The sequence below is a fragment of the Oncorhynchus keta genome, chromosome 14 (assembly GCF_023373465.1).
Source record: "Oncorhynchus keta strain PuntledgeMale-10-30-2019 chromosome 14, Oket_V2, whole genome shotgun sequence".
Lineage (NCBI taxonomy): Eukaryota > Metazoa > Chordata > Actinopteri > Salmoniformes > Salmonidae > Oncorhynchus > Oncorhynchus keta.
In genome coordinates, this window is record NC_068434.1 from 9,386,327 (window position 1) to 9,410,690 (window position 24,364).

General features: G+C 44.2%; 1 protein-coding gene across 1 annotated transcript in view; it reads left to right on the plus strand.

Moving 5' to 3' along the window:
• Nucleotides 1-4,770: 4,770 nt before the first annotated feature.
• gak (cyclin G associated kinase) overlaps nucleotides 4,771-24,364 on the plus strand; it is a 59,855-nt gene continuing 40,261 nt past the window's right edge. The window contains exons 1-9 of the mRNA XM_052461005.1: nucleotides 4,771-5,137; nucleotides 11,330-11,391; nucleotides 13,957-14,016; nucleotides 14,613-14,727; nucleotides 15,339-15,481; nucleotides 19,490-19,615; nucleotides 20,244-20,333; nucleotides 20,573-20,708; nucleotides 21,405-21,517. Of these exons, the coding sequence (XP_052316965.1) occupies nucleotides 4,996-5,137; nucleotides 11,330-11,391; nucleotides 13,957-14,016; nucleotides 14,613-14,727; nucleotides 15,339-15,481; nucleotides 19,490-19,615; nucleotides 20,244-20,333; nucleotides 20,573-20,708; nucleotides 21,405-21,517 (987 nt within the window). The 5' untranslated portion in view covers nucleotides 4,771-4,995. The remainder of the gene's footprint in view (nucleotides 5,138-11,329; nucleotides 11,392-13,956; nucleotides 14,017-14,612; nucleotides 14,728-15,338; nucleotides 15,482-19,489; nucleotides 19,616-20,243; nucleotides 20,334-20,572; nucleotides 20,709-21,404; nucleotides 21,518-24,364) is intronic.

Below are 24,364 nucleotides of genomic sequence, written 5' to 3' on the forward strand. Positions count from 1 at the left end.
ACCTGACACAGAGGGAGGAGCCACTTTGACAAATGGCTTTCTAATAGTCCACTACCAAATAAAAGTCCGTGCTCTCATTTTGTGTGATTTTTGGGCTTTAAACTAGTGGCGTGGCAAGGCCCATGCAAGATGATGTAACCCAATATTGCAAGCTTTTATGTTGCTAAAACTATTTTCCCTACATAAAGAAACAAACATGAGGACATATTAAAGCATTTTGGAAATATAGTAAACACAGATACAAAAGGAGGAAATATCAACTATTCATATTTTGGATTAATGTAAACTTTAGTTTACAAACGTTCATTTAGTGCTGTATGGTCCTACCTGACAAAAATACATACAGTAACATTTGTTTTTACTTTTTGATTTTTGATGTTGTAGCTATTGTAATCTAGTCTGAGTACCAGAATGGCATTCACATTGGCATTTCTAGTCAATGAGTGTCAGGTTGTGTTTGTTCCTTGTAGTGAACACCTGGTTTGTGCGCTTGTTTACATGGGGTTCCATCCTCTCCATACACCATAACTATCACCATGGCAACATGGCAACTCCAGGGCAGACAGCCAGGATGGTGGACACAACAGGATAAGAGTGCACTGGAACATCCCAATATGCATCACAAATGCAGTGAGCCAACGGAATGTCACATTGGACGAGCAATGAATCAAAGTTCACTTCTAAATGATCAGGTGACTTAAGGGGCAAGTTTGGGGTGGGGGCAAGTTGTAGAGCTAGGGAGAGGGTGTCAGAGTCCTAAGTCAGATTCTCTTTCCTTTCAAATCAAAGTTAATTGTCGTGTACACAGTTTAGCTGATATTATAGCGGGTGCCGCGAGAAGCTTATGTTACTAGCCTCCTAAAAAATGCAGTAATATGGAAAGCAAGTACACAAATAATCAAAAATGTAACAAGAAAGGCCTCCCAGCGGTCTACGGCATGTCGCATTGTTGCAGCGTCACTACAGCCTGTGTCACGACTGGCTCGGGTTAAGCGAGCAGGTGTTAAGAAGTGCGGTTTGGCGGGTCATGTGACTCGTCCTTCTCCATCGTAATTGGACGTCAAGAAATTAGGGAGAAAAAGAGTTAAAATGACAAAAAATGGTCCAATTTAACAACTCAAATCGCACTGCAACAGTAATCCAAACTCTGTCTGTATGAACACTGAGTGTACAAAACATTAAGAACACCTGCTCTTTCCATTACATAGACTGACCAGGTGAAACCTATGATCCCTTATTGATGTCGCTTGTTAATTAAAATCCACTTCAATCATTATAGATGGAGGGGAGGAGACTGGTTAAAGAAGGATTTTTAGCCTTGAGACAACTGAGATATTAATTGTGTATGTGTTCAATTCAGAGGGTGAATGGGCAAGACAAAAGATTTAACTGCATGTGAACAGGGTATGGTTGTAGGTTCTAGGCGCACCGGTTTGTGTCAAGAACTTCAAAGCTGCTGGGTTTTTCTCGCTCAACAGTTTCCCTGTGGAAAGCTTTCGACACCTTGTAGAGTGCATGCCCCGATGAATTGCGGCTGTTCAGAGGGTAAAAAGAGGGTGGTGCAACTCAATATTAGGAAGGTGCTCTTATTATTGTGTACACTCGGTGTGTACTGTATACACCAGATTTACACAAGATATACTAAGAATGATATGTACAGCAGTAGATATATTAGGATGAGCTATGTCAAGAATCAAGTATATAAATAAATATGTGGTGTGTATAAATAAACAGTGTAACTTAACCCTACAGTAGAATAAATATTAGAATGAGCTATGTCGAGAATACACTATTTAAATACACAGTAGAAAACCCCATAGCAAAATGGATATCATTTCAGGAAATTAGCTTCCGGACCAGATTCTGGAATATAAATGTATATATACAGTACCAGTCAAAAGTTTGGACACACCTACTCATTCAAGGATTTTTCTTTATTTGTACTATTTTCTACATAGTAGAATAATAGTGAAGCCATCACAACTATGAAATGACACACATGTAATAATGTAGTAACCAAAATAATGTTAAACAAATCTAAGTATATTTTAATTTTTTGAGCTACTCTGACGCCACCCTTTGACGTGATGACAGCTTTGCATACCTCCACCACAGACCACAGATGATGCCATCTCAATTCCACTTAACACTGCCCCTTCCACCTGAACAGGAGGGGAAATATGCTACGTGAGAATGCTGTTCATAGGCTCCAGCTCAATGTTCAACACCATAGTCCGCTCCAAGCTCATCACTAAGCTAGCAGTGGTGGAAAAAGTACCCAATTGTCATACTTGAGTAAAAGTAAAGATACCTTAATAATAGAAAATTACTAAAGTAAAAGTGAAAGTCACGCAGTAAAATTCTACTTGAGTAAAAGTGTTCATCCCTGGGATAGCCAGGGGTACTCTCCAACACTCAGACATCACTTACAAATGAAGCATGTGTTTAGTGAGTCTGCCAGATCAGAGGCAGTAGGGATGACCAGGGATGTTCTCTTGATAAGTGTGAATTAGAATATTTTTCTGTCCTGCTAAGCATTCAAAATATCAGATTCAGATTTTTTCACTTTATAAATCACTGTATCACAATTCCAGTGGGTCAGAAGTTTACATACACCAAGTTGACTGTGCCTTTAAACAGCTTGGAAAATTCCAGCAAATTATGTCATGGCTTTAGTAGCTTCTAATAGGCTAATTGACATTATTTGAGTCAATTGGAGGTGTACCTGTGGATGAATTTCAGGGCCTACCTTTCAACTCAGTGCCTCTTTGCTTGACATCATAGGAAAATCAAAAGAAATCAGAAAAGACATCAGAGAATAATTGTAGACCCCCACAAGTCTGGTTCATCCTTGGGAGCAATTTCCAAACGCCTGAAGGTACCACATTCATCTGTACAAATAATAGCATGCAAGTATAAACACTATGGAACCACGCAGCCGTCATACCGCTCATGAAGGAGATGCGTTCTGTCTCCTAGAGATGAACATACTTTGGTGCGAAAAGTGCAAATCAATCCCAAAACAACAGCAAAGGACCTTGTGAAGATGCTGGAGGAAACAGGTACAAAGTATCTATTTCCACAGTAAAACGAGTCCTATATCGACATAACCTGAAAGGCCGCTCAGCAAGGAAGAAGCCATTGCTCCAAAACCACCATAAAAAAAACAGACTACGGTTTGCAACTGCACATGGGGACAAAGATTGTACTTTTTGGAGAAATGTCCTCTGGTCTGATGAAACAAAAATAGAACTGTTTGGGCATAATGACCATCGTTATGTTTGGAGGAAAAATTCTGTGGATATATTGAAGCAACATCTCAAGACATCAGTTATGAAGTCAAAGCTTGGTCTCAAATGGGTCTTCCAAATGGACAATGGCCCCAAGCATACTTCCAAAGTTAGAGCGAGTTAGCTAGCATGCTCTAATAGGATGTTATTGCTGTAATAGTGTGTTAGCTGGCATGGTCTAATTGTAATGGTCCCAATAGTTCCCTCATAATTCACAGTTATTTCCCTGCTTACAGACTAATCACAAATCTACAGCCAAGTATGATCACATCTGTTACACTGGTGCCGAGACCAGTGATCTTGTGTTCTCTGTTACAAATAAATGCAAAGAGTTATGCTTGGGGCAAATATAACACAAACTCGTCACCGAGTACCACTCTTCATATTTTCAAGCATGGCGGTGGCTCCATCAAGTTATGGGTATGCTTGTCATTGGCAAGGACTAGGTAGTTTTTTGGGATAAAAAGAAATGGAATCGAAGCTTAGCACAGGCAAAATCCTATGTTGGAGCTCCCTGCTAATTCAGTTATTTCCATGCTAACAAACAAATCACAAATTTACAGCCATTAACATACTGTTGTCCTGCACACCTAATGTTCTTCCTTGTGTCTATCGTCAGGTACTTACATTTATAGCATTTTGTACTATTTTTGTAAGAATAAACTACAGATCAACTGGGATCGCTGACTGGACAGTCCTTTTAAAAACACAATGTAAGAGAGTTACGATCTACAATCATATCTGTTTACACTGGTGTCGAGACCAGTATTCTTGTCTTCGCTGGACAGCTGTTACACAGAGGCTGTAAAACAGATTGGTGGAACTACTAGGCGGACGGATGGCTGCTCCCTTAGTAAGTGGCTGCTCCCTTAGTAAGTGGACATTCTGTCAGAATAAAAAATAAAAAAATGAACCTTTATTTAAGTAGGCAAGTCAGTTAAAAACAAATTCTTATTTTCAATGATGGCCTAGGAACAGTGGGTTAACTGCTTTGTTCAAGGGCAGAATGACAGATTTGTACCTTGTCAGCTCAGGGATTTGAACTTGCAACCAACACTCTAACCACTAGGCTACCCTGCCCTACTAGGTAAGCCAGTTAAGAATAAATTATTATTTACAATGATGGCCAAACCCTAACCCGGACAACACCATCGAATTGTGCGCCGCCCTATGGGACTCCCAATCACGGCCAGTTGTGATACAGCCTGGAATTGAACCAGGGTCTGTAGTGACACCTGAGATGCAGTGCCTTAGACTGCTGTGCCGCTCGGGAGCCCAACCACTGGGCTTCTACTAGGGGGTTGGAAGGGTTTTGGTGAGGGTTTGTTAGTAGGGATTTATTCGTTTATTTATTTTTCTTATTAGTACAGCATTAGGAAAAACTTTTATTGAACTCACATTCCAGCACAGTAGGTGGCGGCATGCTCCTTAAACTTTAATTTGCGGACCTCCATTATACCACAGAAGAAGAAAGTTCGTGACGTCACGAGATGCGTCATCACCTCACGGAAGTGCAGTCATGGCCACTCTAGATGAGTAGGACGATAATGTTTGTGTAGCGAAGGAATCAAATAACTAGACACCGACGTTCATAATTAACTTAACAACATCACTGATTTGATTTTTTAAAACCTTTGCCTACAGCATATTATCTCTGTAAGGCCTGGAAAGAGCTCGCTGAGCTACACCGGGGACGCAGGACAAAATGTCCCTCTTCCAGTCGGCACTTGATTTCCTGGCAGGGCCCGGTGGCACTGGAGGCGCAAGTCGAGACCAAAATGATTTTGTTGGGCAAATTGTGGAGCTTGGTGACATGAAACTGAGAATCAAAAGGGTTATAGCTGAAGGTGAGTTGTGTCAAGGCTGATAATCCGCAAACGTCATATTCACATGACACTAGGCTTGCTAATGCTAATGTTAACGTTAACTAGCTAGCAAGCTAGCCATACCGGTTGGTTAGCTAACAATAAACCAGCTAGCTAGCTATTGTTAGCATCCTTTATCAGCTAGCTAGAATATGATTTTAACAAGACATACTAGATATTATAGTATTTTCTGTTTTTATTTAAGGCCAACTGTTAAGACTGCTGTATTGACATGATAGGCAGGTGACAACAAATGACATGATGATATACTGGTGCAAGGGTTGTACATATAAATACGTTAATATAAATACGGGTACTTTAGCTGTGCTGTCCATGTAACAAATAATTATTAGATAACTTTGTTTAGACATTTGTCATGGATAATATCTATATAGACTGTTTGTGTACAATCGAACTACCTAGTACCTACTTACTATTTTCTGCCCTCAGTACACATAACCTGCGTGGGACAGGTTCTTGCTTACCCTTGAAACAGACAGCTGACATTTTGAGGAATATGGGGAGAGATGGAGCAGGAAAAGAGCAAATGCTTCGGTTCCGTTGGTAGTATTACCTCTTCTGAGAATCTTCAATGTAAAGCAGTGCAGAATTGTTCATGTGGAAGTTTACAGAGAAGACTCCTGAGACCTGAAGTGTTTCATGCCATCAAAATGGAGAAACAATTTCCCTTTAATCAAACACTTTCTCGTCACTCTCAAGCGATGCTTCATAGTTCCTTATTAAGGAAAATATTTGTTCTTGTGATCAGGTTTATTGTAATGTTGTCAGTTTTTAAAAGGAGTGTATGGACATCCAACAATTTCAGATTGTCAAAAATGGTAATGAAAGGAATAGAAATACCCGCACAAAGTCCTGATGACGAAGACCTTCAGAATTTATAATTAACTAAACAGGAGCACTGTGTTCTCATCTGAGACACTTCCTTTCATTGATAAAACATTAAAGATACTTGACAATAAAGGATTGTTTTAAGATTGACTTTGAAATGATTGCAGGATCTCCGCACCTCTCTAATTCGGTCCCGATTTAATCAGGACCTTTACATTGCCATAGGCTACATTGCCTTGTCCCCTAGCTGTCATCAATGTCCATAGGACAAGTAGTACAGGTAGTTTTTACTTGTCCAAAAGCTCAAGTCACTTGTAACAATTTTTACATCATTGTATTATGCAAAGGAACCACAACAAAAAATGCATTTTTATCTTGTTTACCATAGAGAATCAGACAAAAATGTAGTCTACACTCTGCCTATTGGCCTCTGAATATTTAAGCCTCTCAAAACACAACACTGCCCCTTTAAGGCTCTCCTGGAGGATGGTTGGCCTCCCTTGGTAGCCTATAAAATATTGCAACATTACAACCAAATCCTTATTAAATAATTTCTTCCGGTTCAAAACAGACTCTGGGACGACAGATCCAAAATTAATACAACCACTGCACATTAATAAAAAATCGGAAATGTTTTATGTATTCATATTATAAGCTCAACAAATGCGCACATGGCTGTAGGGTCCGCGTGCTTTTTCCAAAATGCAATTAGCGGGGAAAAAACAAATCAAAAGAGCCCCGCACGCACAAGGGGTTTCATGCGACAGATATTAAAATATCCGTTAGAAATTAAAAGAAAAATCCACCCAAAACCACTTCTTTCTTTAATTTGCAGTGTTAAATAACACTAATGTGAGAAGAATATTTTTTTGTGAACAAATGTTTCATTTTGTTGTCTGTTGCAACTCAAGTCGACTACAAATTCTGCAATGCTCTCTCTGTGGTCTGGCTAGTTAGTTAGCTAGCTAGCAAGCAAACATAGCCACACACAATAATACCAAAGAGAATATCAGCATGTGAAGTAGCTAGTTAGTACAGTTTTTTTTAGCCGATTTTTACAGGTGTCAATTTAGGAGTCTACAGTCTCACCATGTTCAACCTGCAGATCGATGTGCCTCAGTGGAGTCTGGCATTCGCAACGGCAGATACAGTGCATTCAGAAAGTATTCGGTCCCCTTAACTTTTTCCACATTTTGTTACGTTACAGCCTTATTCTAAAATGTATTAAATAGTCCCCCCTCAATCTACACACAATACCCCATAATGACAAGGCAACAACTGGATTTTAGAATTTTTTGCAAAAAAAAATCTCAAATTACATTTGCATAAGTATTCAGACCCTTTACTCAGTACTTTGTTGAAGCACCTTTGGCAGTGTTCACAGCCTTGCGTCTTCTTGTGTATGAAGCTGCAAGCTTTGCACACCTGTATTTGTGGAGTTTCTCCCATTCTTCTCAAGCTCAGTGAGTTTGGATGGGGATTGTCACTGCACAGTTATTTTCAGGTCTCTCCAGAGATGTTTGATTGGGTTCAAGTCTGGGCTCTGGCTGGGCCACTCAAGGACATTCAGAGACTTGTCCCAAAGCCACTCCTGCGTTGTCTTGGCTGTGTGCTTAGGGTCGTTGTCCTGTTGGAAGGTGAACCTGAGCGCCGTGTGGTAGGTTTTCATCAAGGATCTCTCTGTACTTCACTCCGTTCATCTTTGCCTCGATCCTAACTAGTCTCCCAGTCCCTGCCGCTGACAAACATCCCCACAGCATGATGCTGCCACCTATGCTTCAACATAGGGATGGTGCTAGGTTAACTCCAGACGTGATGCTTGGCATTCAGGCCAAAGTGTTCAATCAAGGATTCATCAGACCAGAGAATCTTGTTTCTCATGTTCTGAGAGTCTTTTGGTGCCTTTCAGCAAACTCCAAGCGGACTGTCATGGGCCTTTTACTGGGAAGTGTGTTCCGCCTGGCCTCTCAACCATAAAGGCCTGATTGGTGGAGTGTTGCACAGATGTTCTTCTGGAAGGTGCTTCCATATTCACAGAGGAACTCTAGAGCTCTATCAGAGTGACCATCGGGTTCTTGGTCACCTCCCTGACCAAGGACCTTTTCCCCCGATTGCTCAGTTTAGCCAGGTGGCCAGCTCTAGGAATAGTCTTGGTGGGTCCTAACTTCTTCCATTTAATAATGATGGAGGCCACTGTGTTCTTGGGGACCTTCAATGCTGCAGACATTTGTTGATCTGTTTCTCGACACAATCCTGTCTAGGAGCTCTATGGACAATTTCTTTGACCTCATGGCTTGGTTTTTGCTCTAACATGCACTGTCAACTGTGGGGCCTTATATAGACAGGTGTGTGCCTTTCCAAATCATGTTACCAAATGTGGACTTAAATCAAATTGTAGAAACATCTCAAGGGTGATCAATGGAAACAGTATGCATCTGAGCTCAATTTCGAGTCTCATAGCAAAGGTTTTGAATAATTATGTAAATAAGGTATTTCTGTTTAATTTATTTGCAACAAACAAATCGTTTTTGATTTGTCCTTGTGTGGTATTGTGTGTAGATTGATAAAGAAAAAATACTTTCAATCAATTTTAGAATAAGTCTAACGCAAGAGAACTTTATACTTTTGAGGAGATGGAAAACTGTGCCTTTGCTATGTCAATTGCCCGTTTGGAGTATTCTGGGTAATTCTTGGAATTCTTGGAGCGAATTGGAGTCTATTGGGTGCTAGCTCAAAAACCCAACATTAGCACGAATTTCGTTAAAAAAAAATATTTTACTGTCCCGGACAAGCATTATTGTCAAACACTAACTTCTTTTGGAAAACAGCCCTAATATGGTGACCAAACATCATTATGTTGTCATCTCGATTCACATGTATTTATTTCCCAAGCTATAGCACAATATTTTTACATACAGCAAGTTTTTAAAGGACCAAAGAGTTTGGTCTGCTTCGTGTTTTCATTTTTACCATGGAATTAATATTGCGATACTGGTGTCGTCCCTGCCCAAGTAAAGATACTGGTGTCGTCCCTGCCCAAGTAAAGATACTGGTGTCGTCCCTGCCCAAGTAAAGATACTGGTGTCGTCCCTGCCCAAGTAAAGATACTGGTGTCGTCCCTGCCCAAGTAAAGATACTGGTGTCGTCCCGGCCCAAGTAAAGATACTGGTGTCGTCCCGGCCCAAGTAAAGATACTGGTGTCGTCCCGGCCCAAGTAAAGATACTGGTGTCGTCCCGGCCCGTCCCGGCCCAAGTAAAGATACTGGTGATACGTCCCGGCCCAAGTAAAGATACTGGTGTCGTCCCTAAAGATACTGGTGTCGTCCCGGCCCAAGTAAAGACTGGTACTGGTGATACTGGTGTCCCTGCCAAGTAAAGATAGTAAAGATACTGGTGTCGTCCCTGCCAAGTAAAGATAAAGATACTGGTGTCGTCCCTGCCCAAGTAAAGATACTGGTGTCGTCCCGGCCCAAGTAAAGATACTGGTGTCTTCCCGGCCCAAGTAAAGATACTGGTGTCGTCCCGGCCCAAGTAAAGATACTGGTGTCGTCCCGGCCCAAGTAAAGATACTGTGTGTCGTCCCGGCCCAAGTAAAGATACTGGTGTCGCCCCGGCCCAAGTAAAGATACTGGTGTCGTCCCGGCCCAAGTAAAGATACTGTGTGTCGCCCAAGTAAAGAAAGATACCGGCCCAAGTAAAAGATACTGGTGTCGTCCCGGCCCAAGTAAAGATACTGGTGTCGTCCCGGCCCAAGTAAAGATACTGGTGTCGTCCCGGCCCTAAAGTAAAGATACTGGTGTCGTCCCTGGCCCAAGTAAAGATACTGGTGTCGTCCCTGGCCCAAGTAAAGATACTGGTGTCGTCCCTGGCCCAAGTAAAGATACTGGTGTCGTCCCTGCCCAAGTAAAGATACTGGTGTCGTCCCTGGCCCTTTGTAAACATGCTCTATAGACCAGGGCCTAAAGAGGGGCCCACTAAGCTCTCGCTCTCTCTTTTACTTTCCTTTTCTCTCTTGCTCTTTCTCTCTCTCTCTCTATACCTTATTACACTAGCCTTTGACACCGGAGTTGGGAGTGTCTCCACTCTACAGCCCTCCTCCAACCTTTGTCCCTCTGTCCTGGCTAACAGGTTTGCTGTAGCAGATAGGGCCTACACACTGGTTTGTGGAAGCAGGAGAGTGTTGGTGTTTTTAGCAGGGCTTTATTTGGTTACTGAGATACCAGGGCTGTAACATACCTCAGGCGTGGAATGTCAATGGCGTTGTGCCAGAAACAGGGCACCTTTACATTGTTGTCCAATAAAGAGTGAGGAGGCCCTGCCTGCGGTGTTTCATGTTTCACAGAGAACAGACTGGTCTCTAATTTCAGCGGGCCTCTGTTTGTCGCTAAGGAATTGGAGCAAAACCTCATTGACTTGAAGGGCGTATGCAAAATGAATAGTGAATTAGTATTTACTTGAGATGTCTGCCCAGCGCACACAGAGGTATCTTACATGTTAGGTGTTTAGCAAGTACAACAAATCATGAGAAAAAAATGTCTTTGTACACAATTCTAATACTCCCCAAATGCAGGCACAATGTTGGAATGTGCAGATTTTCTCTGAGAAACATTCAAGCTGAGTTATGGTCTTGTTTGAGCTGCAGAGAGCACACCTTTTTCCGTTTGATGGTTAACTTACAACATAATTGTTACAAATGAGTCATCAGACACAGTGTGTTGTGTGTCTATTCTTGAAAACTCACAGCAAAACTGATGCTGCGATAACGTTGTCTGTGAAAAAGAGAAGTGCTCTGGTGACACTTGGCGGAACCTCTTGCAAATGTCAATGATTTAGCAGCAACAGTAGTGACTAAAAGCCCCCTGGAATATGGGTGTGGTCTCCAGATTAGTGTTCACTAGTCCACCTCTGTTTCTTTGAGATAATTCTAAAGCAATTGTTGTTTTTGTTGTCCGTTATGACAATGTAGTGAAGTGCAATCGGTTGAGGAAAACCTATGTTGACTTTTGACAGCAATCACTGTTACATATAATGTCTCTTTAAATGAAAGGTATTCACATTAACAACACCAGCGCCCATACTCACTCATAAAGCATCTCGAAGTGGGAGTGCTGACCTAGGGTCAGTTTGGTATTTTAAACCATAATGTGTAACATTACATGGACAGAGGGGGGCTGATCCTTGATCAGCACTGCTACTCCAAGACACTTTATGAATAGAGGCCGAGATTGGCACTAACACTGGGTGTGAAATAGCACTGAAGCGAGCTATTGTTGTGCTGGCTCTCTCATCCGGGCCATTGATCCTTCGTTGTCTTTTCCTCTGCAGGTGGTTTTGCATTTGTGTATGAAGCTCAGGACATAGGCAGCAGTAAAGACTATGCTCTCAAGGTAAGTGATTTCCTTCACACACATTATCCCTGTCTGCACACACCCTGCTAACGTATGTTAGTTTAGACAGTCATCACAAATAGTGCCCTATTCCTTTATGTAGCGCCCTGTTCCTTTATGTAGCGCCCTGTTCCTTTATGTAGCGCCCTATTCCTTGATGTAGCGCCCTGTTCCTTTATGTAGCGCCCTGTTCCTTTATGTAGCGCCCTGTTCCTTTATGTAGCGCCCTATTCCTTTATGTAGCGCCCTATTCCTTTATGTAGCGCCCTATTCCTTGATGTAGCGCCCTGTTCCTTTATGTAGCTCCCTGTTCCTTTATGTAGCTCCCTTTTCCTTGATGTCGAGGCCTGTTCCTTTATGTAGCTCCCTGTTCCTTTATGTAGCGCCCTGTTCCTTTATGTAGCGCCCTATTCCTTTATGTAGCGCCCTATTCCTTTATGTAGCGCCCTGTTCCTTTATGTAGCGCCCTGTTCCATTATGTAGCGCCCTGTTCCTTTATGTAGCGCCCTGTTCCTTTATGTAGCGCCCTGTTCCTTGATGTAGCGCCCTGTTCCTTGATGTAGCGCCCTGTTCCTTGATGTAGCGCCCTGTTCCTTGATGTAGCGCCCTGTTCCTTTATGTAGCGCCCTGTTCCTTTATGTAGCGCCCTGTTCCTTTATGTAGCGCCCTGTTCCTTTATGTAGCGCCCTGTTCCTTTATGTAGCGCCCTGTTCCTTTATGTAGCGCCCTGTTCCTTTATGTAGCGCCCTGTTCCTTTATGTAGCGCCCTGTTCCTTTATGTAGCGCCCTGTTCCTTTATGTAGCGCCCTGTTCCTGTTTTATGTATCGCCCTGTTCCTTGATGTAGCGCCCTGTTCCTTGATGTAGCGCCCTGTTCCTTTATGTAGCGCCCTGTTCCTTTATGTAGCGCCCCCTGTTCCTTTATGTAGCGCCCTGTTCCTTTATGTAGCGCCCTGTTCCTTTATGTAGCGCCCTGTTCCTTTATGTAGCGCCCCTGTTCCTTTATGTAGCGCCCTGTTCCTTTATGTATAGCGCCCTGTTCCTTGATGTAGCGCCCTGTTCCTTGATGTAGCGCCCTGTTCCTTTATGTAGCGCCCTGTTCCTTTATGTAGCGCCCTGTTCCTGTTTTATGTAGCGCCCTGTTCCTGTTTTATGTAGCGCCCTGTTCCTTTATGTAGCGCCCTGTTCCTTTATGTAGCGCCCTGTTCCTTTATGTAGCGCCCTGTTCCTGTTCCTTTATGTAGCGCCCTATATTTATGTAGAGCCCTGTTCCTTTATGTAGCGCCCTGTTCCTTTATGTAGCGCCCTGTTCCTATATTTATGTAGCGCCCTGTTCCATTATGTAGCGCCCTGTTCCTATATTTATGTAGAGCCCTGTTCCTTTATGTAGCGCCCTGTTCCTTTATGTAGCGCCCTGTTCCTTTATGTAGCGCCCTGTTCCTTTATGTAGCGCCCTGTTCCTTTATGTAGCGCCCCCTGTTCCTTTATGTAGCGCCCTGTTCCTTTATGTAGCGCCCTGTTCCTTTATGTAGCGCCCCCTATATTTATGTAGAGCCCTGTTCCTTTATGTAGCGCCCTGTTCCTTTATGTAGCGCCCTGTTCCTTTATGTAGCGCCCCCTATATTTATGTAGCGCCCTGTTCCATTATGTAGCGCCCTGCGCCCTGTTATTTATGTAGAGCCCTATATTTATGTAGCGCCCTATATTTATGTAGCGCCCTGTTCCTTTATGTAGCGCCCCTGTTCCTTTATGTAGCGCCCTGTTCCTTTATGTAGCGCCCTGTTCCTTTATGTAGCGCCCTGTTCCTTTATGTAGCGCCCTGTTCCTTTATGTAGCGCCCTGTTCCTTTATGTAGCGCCCTGTTCCTTTATGTAGCGCCCTGTTCCTTTATGTAGCGCCCTGTTCCTTTATGTAGCGCCCTGTTCCTTTATGTAGCGCCCTGTTCCTTTATGTAGCGCCCTGTTCCTTTATGTAGCGCCCTGTTCCTTTATGTAGCGCCCTGTTCCTTTATGTAGCGCCCTGTTCCTTTATGTAGCGCCCTGTTCCTTTATGAAGCGCCCTGTTCCTTTATGAAGCGCCCTGTTCCTTTATGTAGCGCCCTGTTCCTTTATGTAGCGCCCTGTTCCTTTATGTAGCGCCCTATATTTTTGTAGCGCCCTATATTTTTGTAGCGCCCTGTTCCTTTATGAAGCGCCCTGTTCCTTTATGTAGCGCCCTGTTCCTTTATGTAGCGCCCTATATTTTTGTAGCGCCCTATATTTTTGTAGCGCCCTGTTCCTTTATGAAGCGCCCTGTTCCTTTATGAAGCGCCCTGTTCCTTTATGTAGCGCCCTATATTTTTGTAGCGCCCTGTTCCTTTATGAAGCGCCCTGTTCCTTTATGAAGCGCCCTGTTCCTTTATGTAGCGCCCTATATTTTTGTAGCGCCCTGTTCCTTTATGCAGCGCATTACGTTTGACCAGCTCCAATAGCATGCCATTTGGAACGCATACACTGTTCTGTATTTGTGAAATGGTTGTGTGTGTGTGTGTGTGTGTGTGTGTGTGTGTGTGTGTGTGCGCACACAGAGGCTCCTGTCCCACGAGGAGGAGAAGAACAAAGAAATCATCCAGGAGGTCTGCATCATGGTATCTTTTTGAGTGGTTCTGTGTTCTCGTTGAACGTCAAACACGGAACATTCCTCCTCGACAACATCCTTTAGTCTAGGAACACCTGATGTGTCTGTCTTGACGTAACAATAATTTTTGATAAAAATAGACCAATCTGAATAAAGTAGACAATATTCTTTAAAAAAAAATTCTGGTGTAGGAGTCAAATGGCAATATGGATTTGGCACCTCATACATCCACATTCATGACCCTAAACTCTGACCCTAACATTATTAAAACAGCCTAATTCGCTAAAACTTTATTTCCATTGGCATTTAGGATCCAATGTGGCCCTGATTTTTTTCCCCAGGCCGTATCACAACCGGCCGTGATTGGGAGTCCCATAGGGCGGCGCACAATTGGCCCAGCGTCGTCCGGTTTCGGGTTTGACCGGGGTAGGCAGTCATTGTAAATAAGAATTAGTTCTTAACTTACTTGCCTAGTTTAAATAAAGGTTAAATTGAAAAAAAGAAAACAAAACAAATGTAAAGCACTAATGGAAACTGGGCTTAAGAAACAACCCAGTTTCATATACAGACAACCAGTTCCTTTTCTTTGACCTGAGTGTTGTGTAGAAAAAGCTCTCTGGTCACCCCAACGTGGTGCAGTTCAGCTCTGCAGCGTCCATTGCCAAGGAGGAGTCGGACACGGGCCAGGCTGAGTTCCTCATTCTCACAGAGCTCTGTAAAGGTACTGTAGACTCCACTTTATCAGCTTTGGGGCCCACTCTGTGCGGGACCGGGCCGGGCCCCCTCTGTGCGGGACCGGGCCGGGCCCCCTCTGTGCGGGACCGGGCCGGGCCCCCTCTGTGGTACACAGTGAAGTCATAAAGCTGTTGCAGCACTTCAAGCTACGTCCGCACTACATTTTCTGTTTCGCTGTGCGCAGCGCTAAGGTCTAAAATAGAAGCCTGGCGTTTACTCTTCCTCCTGGAACGTAATGTGGATGTAGCGACATCTTCTAGAGGCCTATTTTGGAGTGGTATATTCACAAGTCTGTCATACAGTTTATACTTCTGTGAATATGCCTGATGTTATCAAGCAAATGTATGCGCTGTAGTCTTCTACTAATTAGCAATACCTTTATGGCTGGTTTCCCATGCACAGATTGAGCCTAGTTCGGAACAAAAAAGCATTCTCAATAGAGACTAAGATTCTTCATCGAAAAATGTGTTTTGTCCAGGACTAAACGTAATCTGTATCAGGGAAACTGCCCCAGAATGTTTTGCCAGTGATTTAGCAATTGCTTTGACTAGTACTCTTCATTTAGCTGATCAGGCACTTCCTGTCTTCCTCCCTCAGGTCAACTGGTGGACTTCATCAAGCGGGTGGAGCAGAAGGGACCCATGTCATGTGACACAGTGCTGAAGATCTTCTACCAGTCGTGTCGCGCCGTGCAGCACATGCACAAACAGAAGCCTCCTATCATCCACCGGGATCTTAAGGTGAGCAGTTCAAAGCCCAACTCGCCCTCGTAATTTCTCCAAGGTGCAGCTCTAGGATCAGTGTCCCTTTCCCAATCCTAACCTTGACCATTAGTGGGGGAAATGCAAAACTGACCCAAGATCAGCATATCTGCTGCAACATCACCATACTTTCCCTCTCAACTCCTGCCATTGCCAATACCTCTTCCTCCTTTACTACACTATACCTGCTACCATCTGTTTGCCATCTAGACATAACCATTCTCTTCCTCCTCCGGTAAGACTTCCCTCCCTCCCTGCTCTACCACTGCCACACTTAAACTTTCAGCCACTTGTTTGTCAGATGTTTTTTTGTATTTTTTTTTTTTTTGATCAGTGACCAAACACCCTGGTGATGTGCTTGCTGTAGCTACAGAGTGCTGATGTAGACGTCTGTGTTCCCTGGAACCCCTCCACCCCTCGCCTGGCCCATCACGCTCTGTTTCCTGACTTTCTAGCGGACTCAGGGATTGTTTTAAGTGTTTTTGGAATGGTTTGACCTTGTTCTCAGTTGCCAGAGGCTATGCGTTTTGTGAATGGGTCGACAAATGTTTTAAAGAGCGGTGCTGCCTCGCTGCAATATTTTCATGTGGCCTGCTGATGTGAGACTGAGAAGCACCCTGCTTCTAATGTGACGTTAACATAAATCACCCTGCTTCTGAGGCGACGTTAACATAAATCACCCTGCTTCTGAGGCGACGTTAACATAAATCACCCTGCTTCTGAGGCGACGTTAACATAAATCACCCTGCTTCTGAGGCGACGTTAACATAAATCACCCTGCTTCTGAGGCGACGTTAACATAAATCACCCTGCTTCTGAGGCGACGTTAACATAAATCACCCTGCTTCTGAGGCGACGTTAACATAAATCACCCTGCTTCTGAAGCGACGTTAACATAAATCACCCTGCTTCTGAAGCGACGTTAACATAAATCACCCTGCTTCTAATGTGACGTTAACATAAATCACCCTGCTTCTGAAGCGACGTTAACATAAATCACCCTGCTTCTGAGGCGACGTTAACATAAATCACCCTGCTTCTGAGGCGACGTTAACATAAATCACCCTGCTTCTGAGGCGACGTGAACATAAATCACCCTGCTTCTAATGTGACGTTAACATAAATCACCCTGCTTCTGAGGCGACGTTAACATAAATCACCCTGCTTCTGAGGCGACGTTAACATAAATCACCCTGCTTCTGAGGCGACGTTAACATAAATCACCCTGCTTCTGAGGCGACGTTAACATAAATCACCCTGCTTCTGAGGCGACGTTAACATAAATCACCCTGCTTCTGAAGCGACGTTAACATAAATCACCCTGCTTCTGAAGCGACGTTAACATAAATCACCCTGCTTCTAATGTGACGTTAACATAAATCACCCTGCTTCTGAAGCGACGTTAACATAAATCACCCTGCTTCTGAGGCGACGTTAACATAAATCACCCTGCTTCTGAGGCGACGTTAACATAAATCACCCTGCTTCTTAAGCGACGTTAACATAAATCACCCTGCTTCTGAGGCGACGTTAATATAAATCACCCTGCTTCTGAGGCGACGTTAACATAAATCACCCTGCTTCTTAAACGACGTTAACATAAATCACCCTGCTTCTGAGGCGACGTTAATATAAATCACCCTGCTTCTGAGGCGACGTTAACATAAATCACCCTGCTTCTGAGGCGACGTTAACATAAATCACCCTGCTTCTTAAGCGACGTTAACATAAATCACCCTGCTTCTGAAGCGACGTTAACATAAATCACCCTGCTTCTGAAGCGACGTTAACATAAATCACCCTGCTTCTGAAGCGACGTTAACATAAATCACCCTGCTTCTGAGGCGACGTTAACATAAATCACCCTGCTTCTGAGGCAACGTTTTTTATTTGATTTATTTCACCTTTATTTAACCAGGTAGGCTAGTTGAGAACAAGTTCTCATTTGCAACTGCGACCTGGCCAAGATAAAGCATAGCAGTGTGAACAGACAACAGAGTTACACATGGAGTAAACAATTAGCAAGTCAATAACACAGTAGAAAAAAATGGGCAGTCTATATACAATGTGTGCAAAAGGCATGAGGAGGTAGGCGAATAATACAATTTTGCAGATTAACACTGGAGTGATAAATGATCAGATGGGCATGTACAGGTAGAGATATTGGTGTGCAAAAGAGCAGAAAAGTAAATAAATAAAAACAGTATGGGAATGAGGTAGGTGAAAAAGGGTGAGCTATTTACCTATAGACTATGTACAGCTGCAGCGATCGGTTAGCTGCTCGGATAGCTGATGTTTGAAGTTGGTGAGGGAGATAAAAGTCTCCAACTTCAGCGATTTTTGCAATTCGTTCCAGTCACAGGCAGCAGAGTACTGGAACGAAAGGCGGCCAAATGAGGTGTTGGCTTTAGGGATGATCAGTGAGATACACCTGCTGGAGCGCGTGCTACGGATGGGTGTTGCCATCGTGACCAGTGAACTGAGATAAGGCGGAGCTTTACCTAGCATGGACTTGTAGATGACCTGGAGCCAGTGGGTCTGGCGACGAATATGTAGTGAGGGCCAGCCGACTAGAGCATACAAGTCGCAGTGGTGGGTGGTATAAGGTGCTTTAGTGACAAAACGGATGGCACTGTGATAGACTGCATCCAGTTTGCTGAGTAGAGTGTTGGAAGCCATTTTGTAGATGACATCGCCGAAGTCGAGGATCGGTAGGATAGTCAGTTTTACTAGGGTAAGCTTGGCAGCGTGAGTGAAGGAGGCTTTGTTGCGGAATAGAAAGCCGACTCTGGATTTGATTTTTGATTGGAGATGTTTGATGTGAGTCTGGAAGGAGAGTTTGCAGTCTAGCCAGACACCTAGGTACTTATAGATGTCCACATATTCAAGGTTGGAACCATCCAGGGTGGTGATGCTAGTCGGGCATGCGGGTGCAGGCAGCGATCGGTTGAAAAGCATGCATTTGGTTTTACTCGCGTTTAAGAGCAGTTGGAGGCCACGGAAGGAGTGCTGTATGGCATTGAAGCTCGTTTGGAGGTTTGATAGCACAGTGTCCAATGACGGGCCGAAAGTATATAGAATGGTGTCGTCTGCGTAGAGGTGGATCAGGGAATCGCCCGCAGCAAGAGCAACATCATTGATATATACAGAGAAAAGAGTCGGCCCGAGAATTGAACCCTGTGGCACCCCCATAGAGACTGCCAGAGGACCGGACAGCATGCCCTCTGATTTGACACACTGAACTCTGTCTGCAAAGTAATTGGTGAACCAGGCAAGGCAGTCATCCGAAAAACCGAGGCTGTTGAGTCTGCCGATAAGAATTTGGTGATTGACAGAATCGAAAGCCTTGGCGAGGTCGATGAAGACGGCTGCACAGTACTGTCTTTTATCGATGGCGGTTATGATATCATTTAGTACCTTGAGTGTGGCTGAGGTGCACCCGTGACCGGCTCGGAAACCAGATTGCACAGCGGAGAAGGTACGGTGGGATTCGAGATGGTCAGTGACCTGTTTGTTGACTTGGCTTTCGAAGACCTTAGATAGGCAGGGCAGGATGGATATAGGTCTATAGCAGTTTGGGTCCAGGGTGTCTCCCCCTTTGAAGAGGGGGATGACTGCGGCAGCTTTCCAATCCTTGGGGATCTCAGACGATATGAAATGACGTTAACATAAATCACCCTGCTTCTAATGTGACGTTAACATAAATCACCCTGCTTCTGAGGCGACGTTAACATAAATCACCCTGCTTCAAAAGCGCCCTAGAAAATCAAGGTGTTGCCTCTTGTCCTTGCTTTATTGATGTTTATCAGAATCACCTTGATTCGCCAAATACATTTACTTCTTACAGGAATTTGATCTGGTGAAATGGTGCTGACATCGCCTTTACAACAAACTAAATTCCCAGAACAAATGTAGAAAAACAAATGTACACACAAACTACAATCGCATAATCAGCCACTGTCCTTTTTTTTTGTCTGCCTCCTCCAGATTGAGAACTTGCTGATCAGTCACCAAGGCACCATCAAGCTGTGTGACTTTGGCAGTTCCACCACAATAGCCCACTACCCTGACTACGGCTGGTCGGCCCAGAAGAGGTCCATGGTTGAGGATGAGGTGATTTAGGAAGCCCCGGTTCTAGTACTCCTTCCACTATCGCTGCTGAAGACTCCACAGGGGAGAGGAGACCTAGTCCTGGACTATAAATCTACTTTAATGGATAATTTCCTTAAATACTTTTTAGTCCAGAATTAGGCTTAATTAGTGTCTGGGAAACCATCTCCTATTGATATAATTACACAAAAGTATACTTGGTTCCTGCACCAATGTTGGTTAATCAAATCAGAACACACTGTCTTTCCTCAAACCCTCTAACGCCAGTCTATTTTCCTCCAGTTTAATGGTGCTCTACAGGAAACTAGCATGGATACAGAAAGTTAATTATTGGCTAGAAGAATCACTCGTGCATAAGATTTTCTTGGAAACAGGCTGTTAATCCCCACAAAAGTAAAAGGTTAGATGTTGTCTGTATTTGAATGTGAGGAAAATAGCTAAACCTTAGACATAGAATGACTAGGACTTTGAACCTCGAATAGGTAAACTCATGGGTGCACTCAAAATGGTTGCCAGACGACCCATTATGACATCATTAACTTAAATGGGGAGGCCCGTTCTGCTCATTCTAGTTCTGGGAGCTACCGGTAAACTAAAGTTACCCTCTCTGGTCACCTTCCACTGTACCCAGATCACCAGAAACACTACTCCGGCCTACAGGACACCTGAGATGATTGACCTGTACTCCAACTTCCCCATTAACGAGAAGCAGGACATCTGGGTAAGTCTTGTCACAGCAACATTATGTAGTCTGTGTCTATTTGTTATTTTTGTTGTTTCGTTTGCTGCTATATTGGTTGCTATATCACCTGCTACAGTCAAAAGTAGTGCACTATAAAGGGAATAGGGGGTTATTTAAGAGGTTTTTTTTATTGTCCCTTTAACGACATCTCTATAGCCTGTTGATAATTTTTCTCTCTCTCTGTCTGTGTGTGTCTGTTAATCTCTCTCTCTCTCCAGGCATTGGGTTGTATCCTCTACTTGTTGTGTTTTAAGCAGCACCCCTTCGAGGAAGGCGCTAAGCTGCAGATAGTCAACGGGAAGTACGCCATCCCCCAGAATGACGTCAAGTACACTGTTTACCACGAGCTCATCAGTAAGGAACCTCCGTACATTCATCAGATCGGGGCTCTGAAATGGGTGGTTGTCTTAGTAAATGCGACCTGTGGTTGTAAAGAAATAAATGAATAGTTGAATATCTGATTAAAAATGAAGAGAATCCCTGTACCCAGCAGTCCATCTAGGTCTAGTTGCTGTTTTTGGCAGGAACGACTGGTATTAAAAAGACGTGTAACAAAACACACACTGAAAAAATATGGTCGACCGACTTTGAGATTATGTTGTGAGATCTGCCAGAAGAGGACTGGCCACCCCTCGGAGCCTGGTTCCTCTCTAGGTTTCTTCCTGGGTTCCGGCCTCTGGCCACCCCTCGGAGCCTGGTTCCTCTCTAGGTTTCTTCCTGGGTTCCGGCCTCTGGCCACCCCTCGGAGCCTGGTTCCTCTCTAGGTTTCTTCCTGGGTTCCGGCCTCTGGCCACCCCTCGGAGCCTGGTTCCTCTCTAGGTTTCTTCCTGGGTTCCTGCCTCTGACCACCCCTCCGAGCCTGGTTTCTTCTTAGGTTCAGGCCTTTTATAGTTTTTTTCCTAGCCACTGTGCTTCTGCCACTGCATTGCTTGCTCTTAGGGTTTTAGGCTGGTTATCTGTTATCTGCCCTTTGTGACCAACTGCTGATGTAAAAAGGGCTTTTAAACGTGTTAAGAGGTTCTGTTTGGGCCATTCCTCTCCTCTTCTCAGGGTCCATGCTGAAGATCAACCCAGAGGAGAGGCTGTCCATCACAGAGCTGGTCAACCAACTACAGGAGATCGCTGCGGCGCGCAATGTCAACCCCAAGTCTCCCATCACAGAGGTAACCGACTGACCTTCAACCCCCTGACCCTTGACCTCTGAACCCCTTCTGCTTGTCTGACCTCACTAGCATTGCAACCCAACTCCTTCATGACTCCTCTCTAGAGCCTTTTGCATGAGGGTTCTTGACATAGACTATTACTACCAAATACCCAATGACTGTCACAGGATGTGTAATGATGTCAGCCAAACACCCCATGTTGCCAGTTTAAAAAATATATATATTTAATTTGACCTTTATTTTACAAGGCAAGTCAGTTAAGAACAAATTCTTATTTTCAATGACGGCCTATTCAGGGGCAGAACGACAGATTTGTACCTTGTCAGCTCAGGGATTCGAACTTGCAACCTTTCGGTTACTAGTCCAACGCTCTAACCACTAGGCTACCCTGCCGCTCACACAATAACCTACTTATTTCTCTGTTAGGGCTAATGCTCGGACAATGCCCCTATCAGAGTGTTTGTGGAGAGGGTTGAGTAGTTGTGGGGTGTCTATCTTCCGTTCTGAGAGAGGAGGATATATTCTTGGTTGGATACCCAGATTAAGGTCACACGATAAGTCAGGTCACCTTTCCCTCCTTGTGTGACTGAGGTTTAGAGATTCCCTCTTCCTCCCCCTTGTTCTCAGACCTAACCCCTCCAGGTTTGGTATAACAAGTGTTTTGTTAAAGCTTCCACCTTAAACAACTGCAAACGATGATGAGTTAGGACCAAAGGCTATGTAGGAATTGAATTGGGACTGTGTAGCCCCCCCCCCCCGACTCTTTTATGGCAAACAAGTCAGTTCTTGGGGTACAAAGGGAGTCAGTTCTCCAGTAGTGCCACCAACTCTCTGAAGAGCTATTGAGAGAGTGCCTGCTCCCCTCCCTGCTTCTGCCTCAACCCCTTCCACCTGCCCCCGCCACCATCGGTCACAAAGGAGTGTCTCATCCCAGCCATATCCACACACTGCAGGCGTTTCAGTCTTAATGGAAAGTGATGTCACGTGATGGAGAGAGAGCGGCACACAGGAGAGGGAGAAAGAAAGACAAAAGGGAAGGAGGGACAGGGAGAGAGTAATGCTTGGCCTGCTGTGGGACTTGGTATGTTATGGGAACTGTATGCTTTGCCTCCTTTGGGACTTGGTATGTTGTGGGAACTGTATACTTGGCCTACTTTGGGACTTGGTATGTTGTGGGAACCGTATACTTGGCCTACTTTGGGACTTGACAAGTTGTGGGAACCGTATACACTTGGCCTACTTTGGGACTTGGCCTATTGTGGGGCTTGGCATGTTGTGGGAACCGTGTACTTGGCCTACTTTGTGACTTGGCATGTTGTGGGAACCGTATACTTGGCCTACTGTGGGACTTGGCATGTTGTGGGAACTATATACTTGGCCTACTGTGGGACTTGCATGTTGTGGGAACCCAATGCTTGGCCTACTGTGGGACTTGGCATGTTGTGGGAACCCAATGCTTGGCCTACTGTGGGACTTGGCATGTTGTGGGAACCCAATGCTTGGCCTACTGTGGGACTTGGCATGTTATGAAATTGATAGGGGGTGGTTTAAGGGTTAGGTTAACATTTTTTTTCTTGGAACGATTGGCATGGCAGGGATGGACTTCTATTGGCTCTCTTGTTTGGAACTAAATGGGGGTTAATTGTTTAATAGTGGTAAAAGCATCACGGTCATGAGGCTAATCTTTTGCTGTTGGTGAGCAGCGCCGATTTCAGTTGCAGGAGCAGCAGCAGTAGTAGTATCGGCAGCAACAGTAGTAGCAGTAGTAGTATCAGTAGTAGTAGTAGTAGTATCAGCAGCAACAGTAGTAGCAGTAGTAGCAGTAGTAGTAGCAGTAGTAGTAGTAGTAGTATCAGCAGCAACAGTAGTAGTAGTAGTAGTATCAGCAGCAACAGTAGTAGTAGCAGTAGTAGTAGTATCAGCAGTAACAGTAGTAGTAGCAGCAGTAGTAGTAGTATCAGCAGCAACAGTAGTAGTAGCAGTAGTAGTAGTATCAGCAGCAACAGTAGTATCAGCAGTAGTATCAGCAGTAGTATCAGTAGTAGTATTAGCAGTAGTAGCAGTAGTAGTAGTAGTAGTATCTCTAGCAGCAGTAGTATCTCTAGCAGCAGTAGTATCTCTAGCAGCAGCAGCAACAGTAGCAGCAACAGTAGTAGCAGTAGTAGTAGTATCAGTAGCAGCAGCAGTAGTATCAGTAGCAGCAGTAGTAGTAGTATCAGCAGCAGCAGTAGTATCAGTAGCAGCAGCAGTAGTATCAGTAGCAGCAACAGTAGTATCAGTAGCAGCAGCAGTAGTATCAGTAGTAGCAGCAGCAGTAGTATCAGTAGTAGCAGCAGCAGTAGTATCAGTAGTAGCAGCAGCAGTAGTATCAGTAGCAGCAGCAATAGTATCAGTAGCAGCAGCAGTAGTATCAGTAGCAGCAGCAGTAGTATCAGTAGCAGCAGTAGTATTATCAGCAGTAGTATCAGCAGCAGCAGTAGTAGTAGTATCAGCAGTAGTATCAGTAGCAGCAGCAGTAGTATCAGTAGCAGCAGTAGTAGTAGTATCAGTAGCAGCAGCAGTAGTATAGCAGTAGTATCAGTAGCAGCAGCAGTAGTATCAGTAGCAGCAGCAGTAGTATCAGTAGCAGCAGCAGTAGTATCAGTAGCAGCAGTAGTATTATCAGCAGTATCAGTAGCAGCAGTAGTATTATCAGCAGTATCAGCAGCAGCAGTAGTATCAGTAGCAGCAGCAGTAGTAGTATCAGTAGCAGCAGCAGTAGTAGTATCAGTAGCAGCAGCAGTAGTAGTATCAGTAGCAGCAGCAGTAGTAGTATCAGTAGCAGCAGCAGTAGTAGTATCAGTAGCA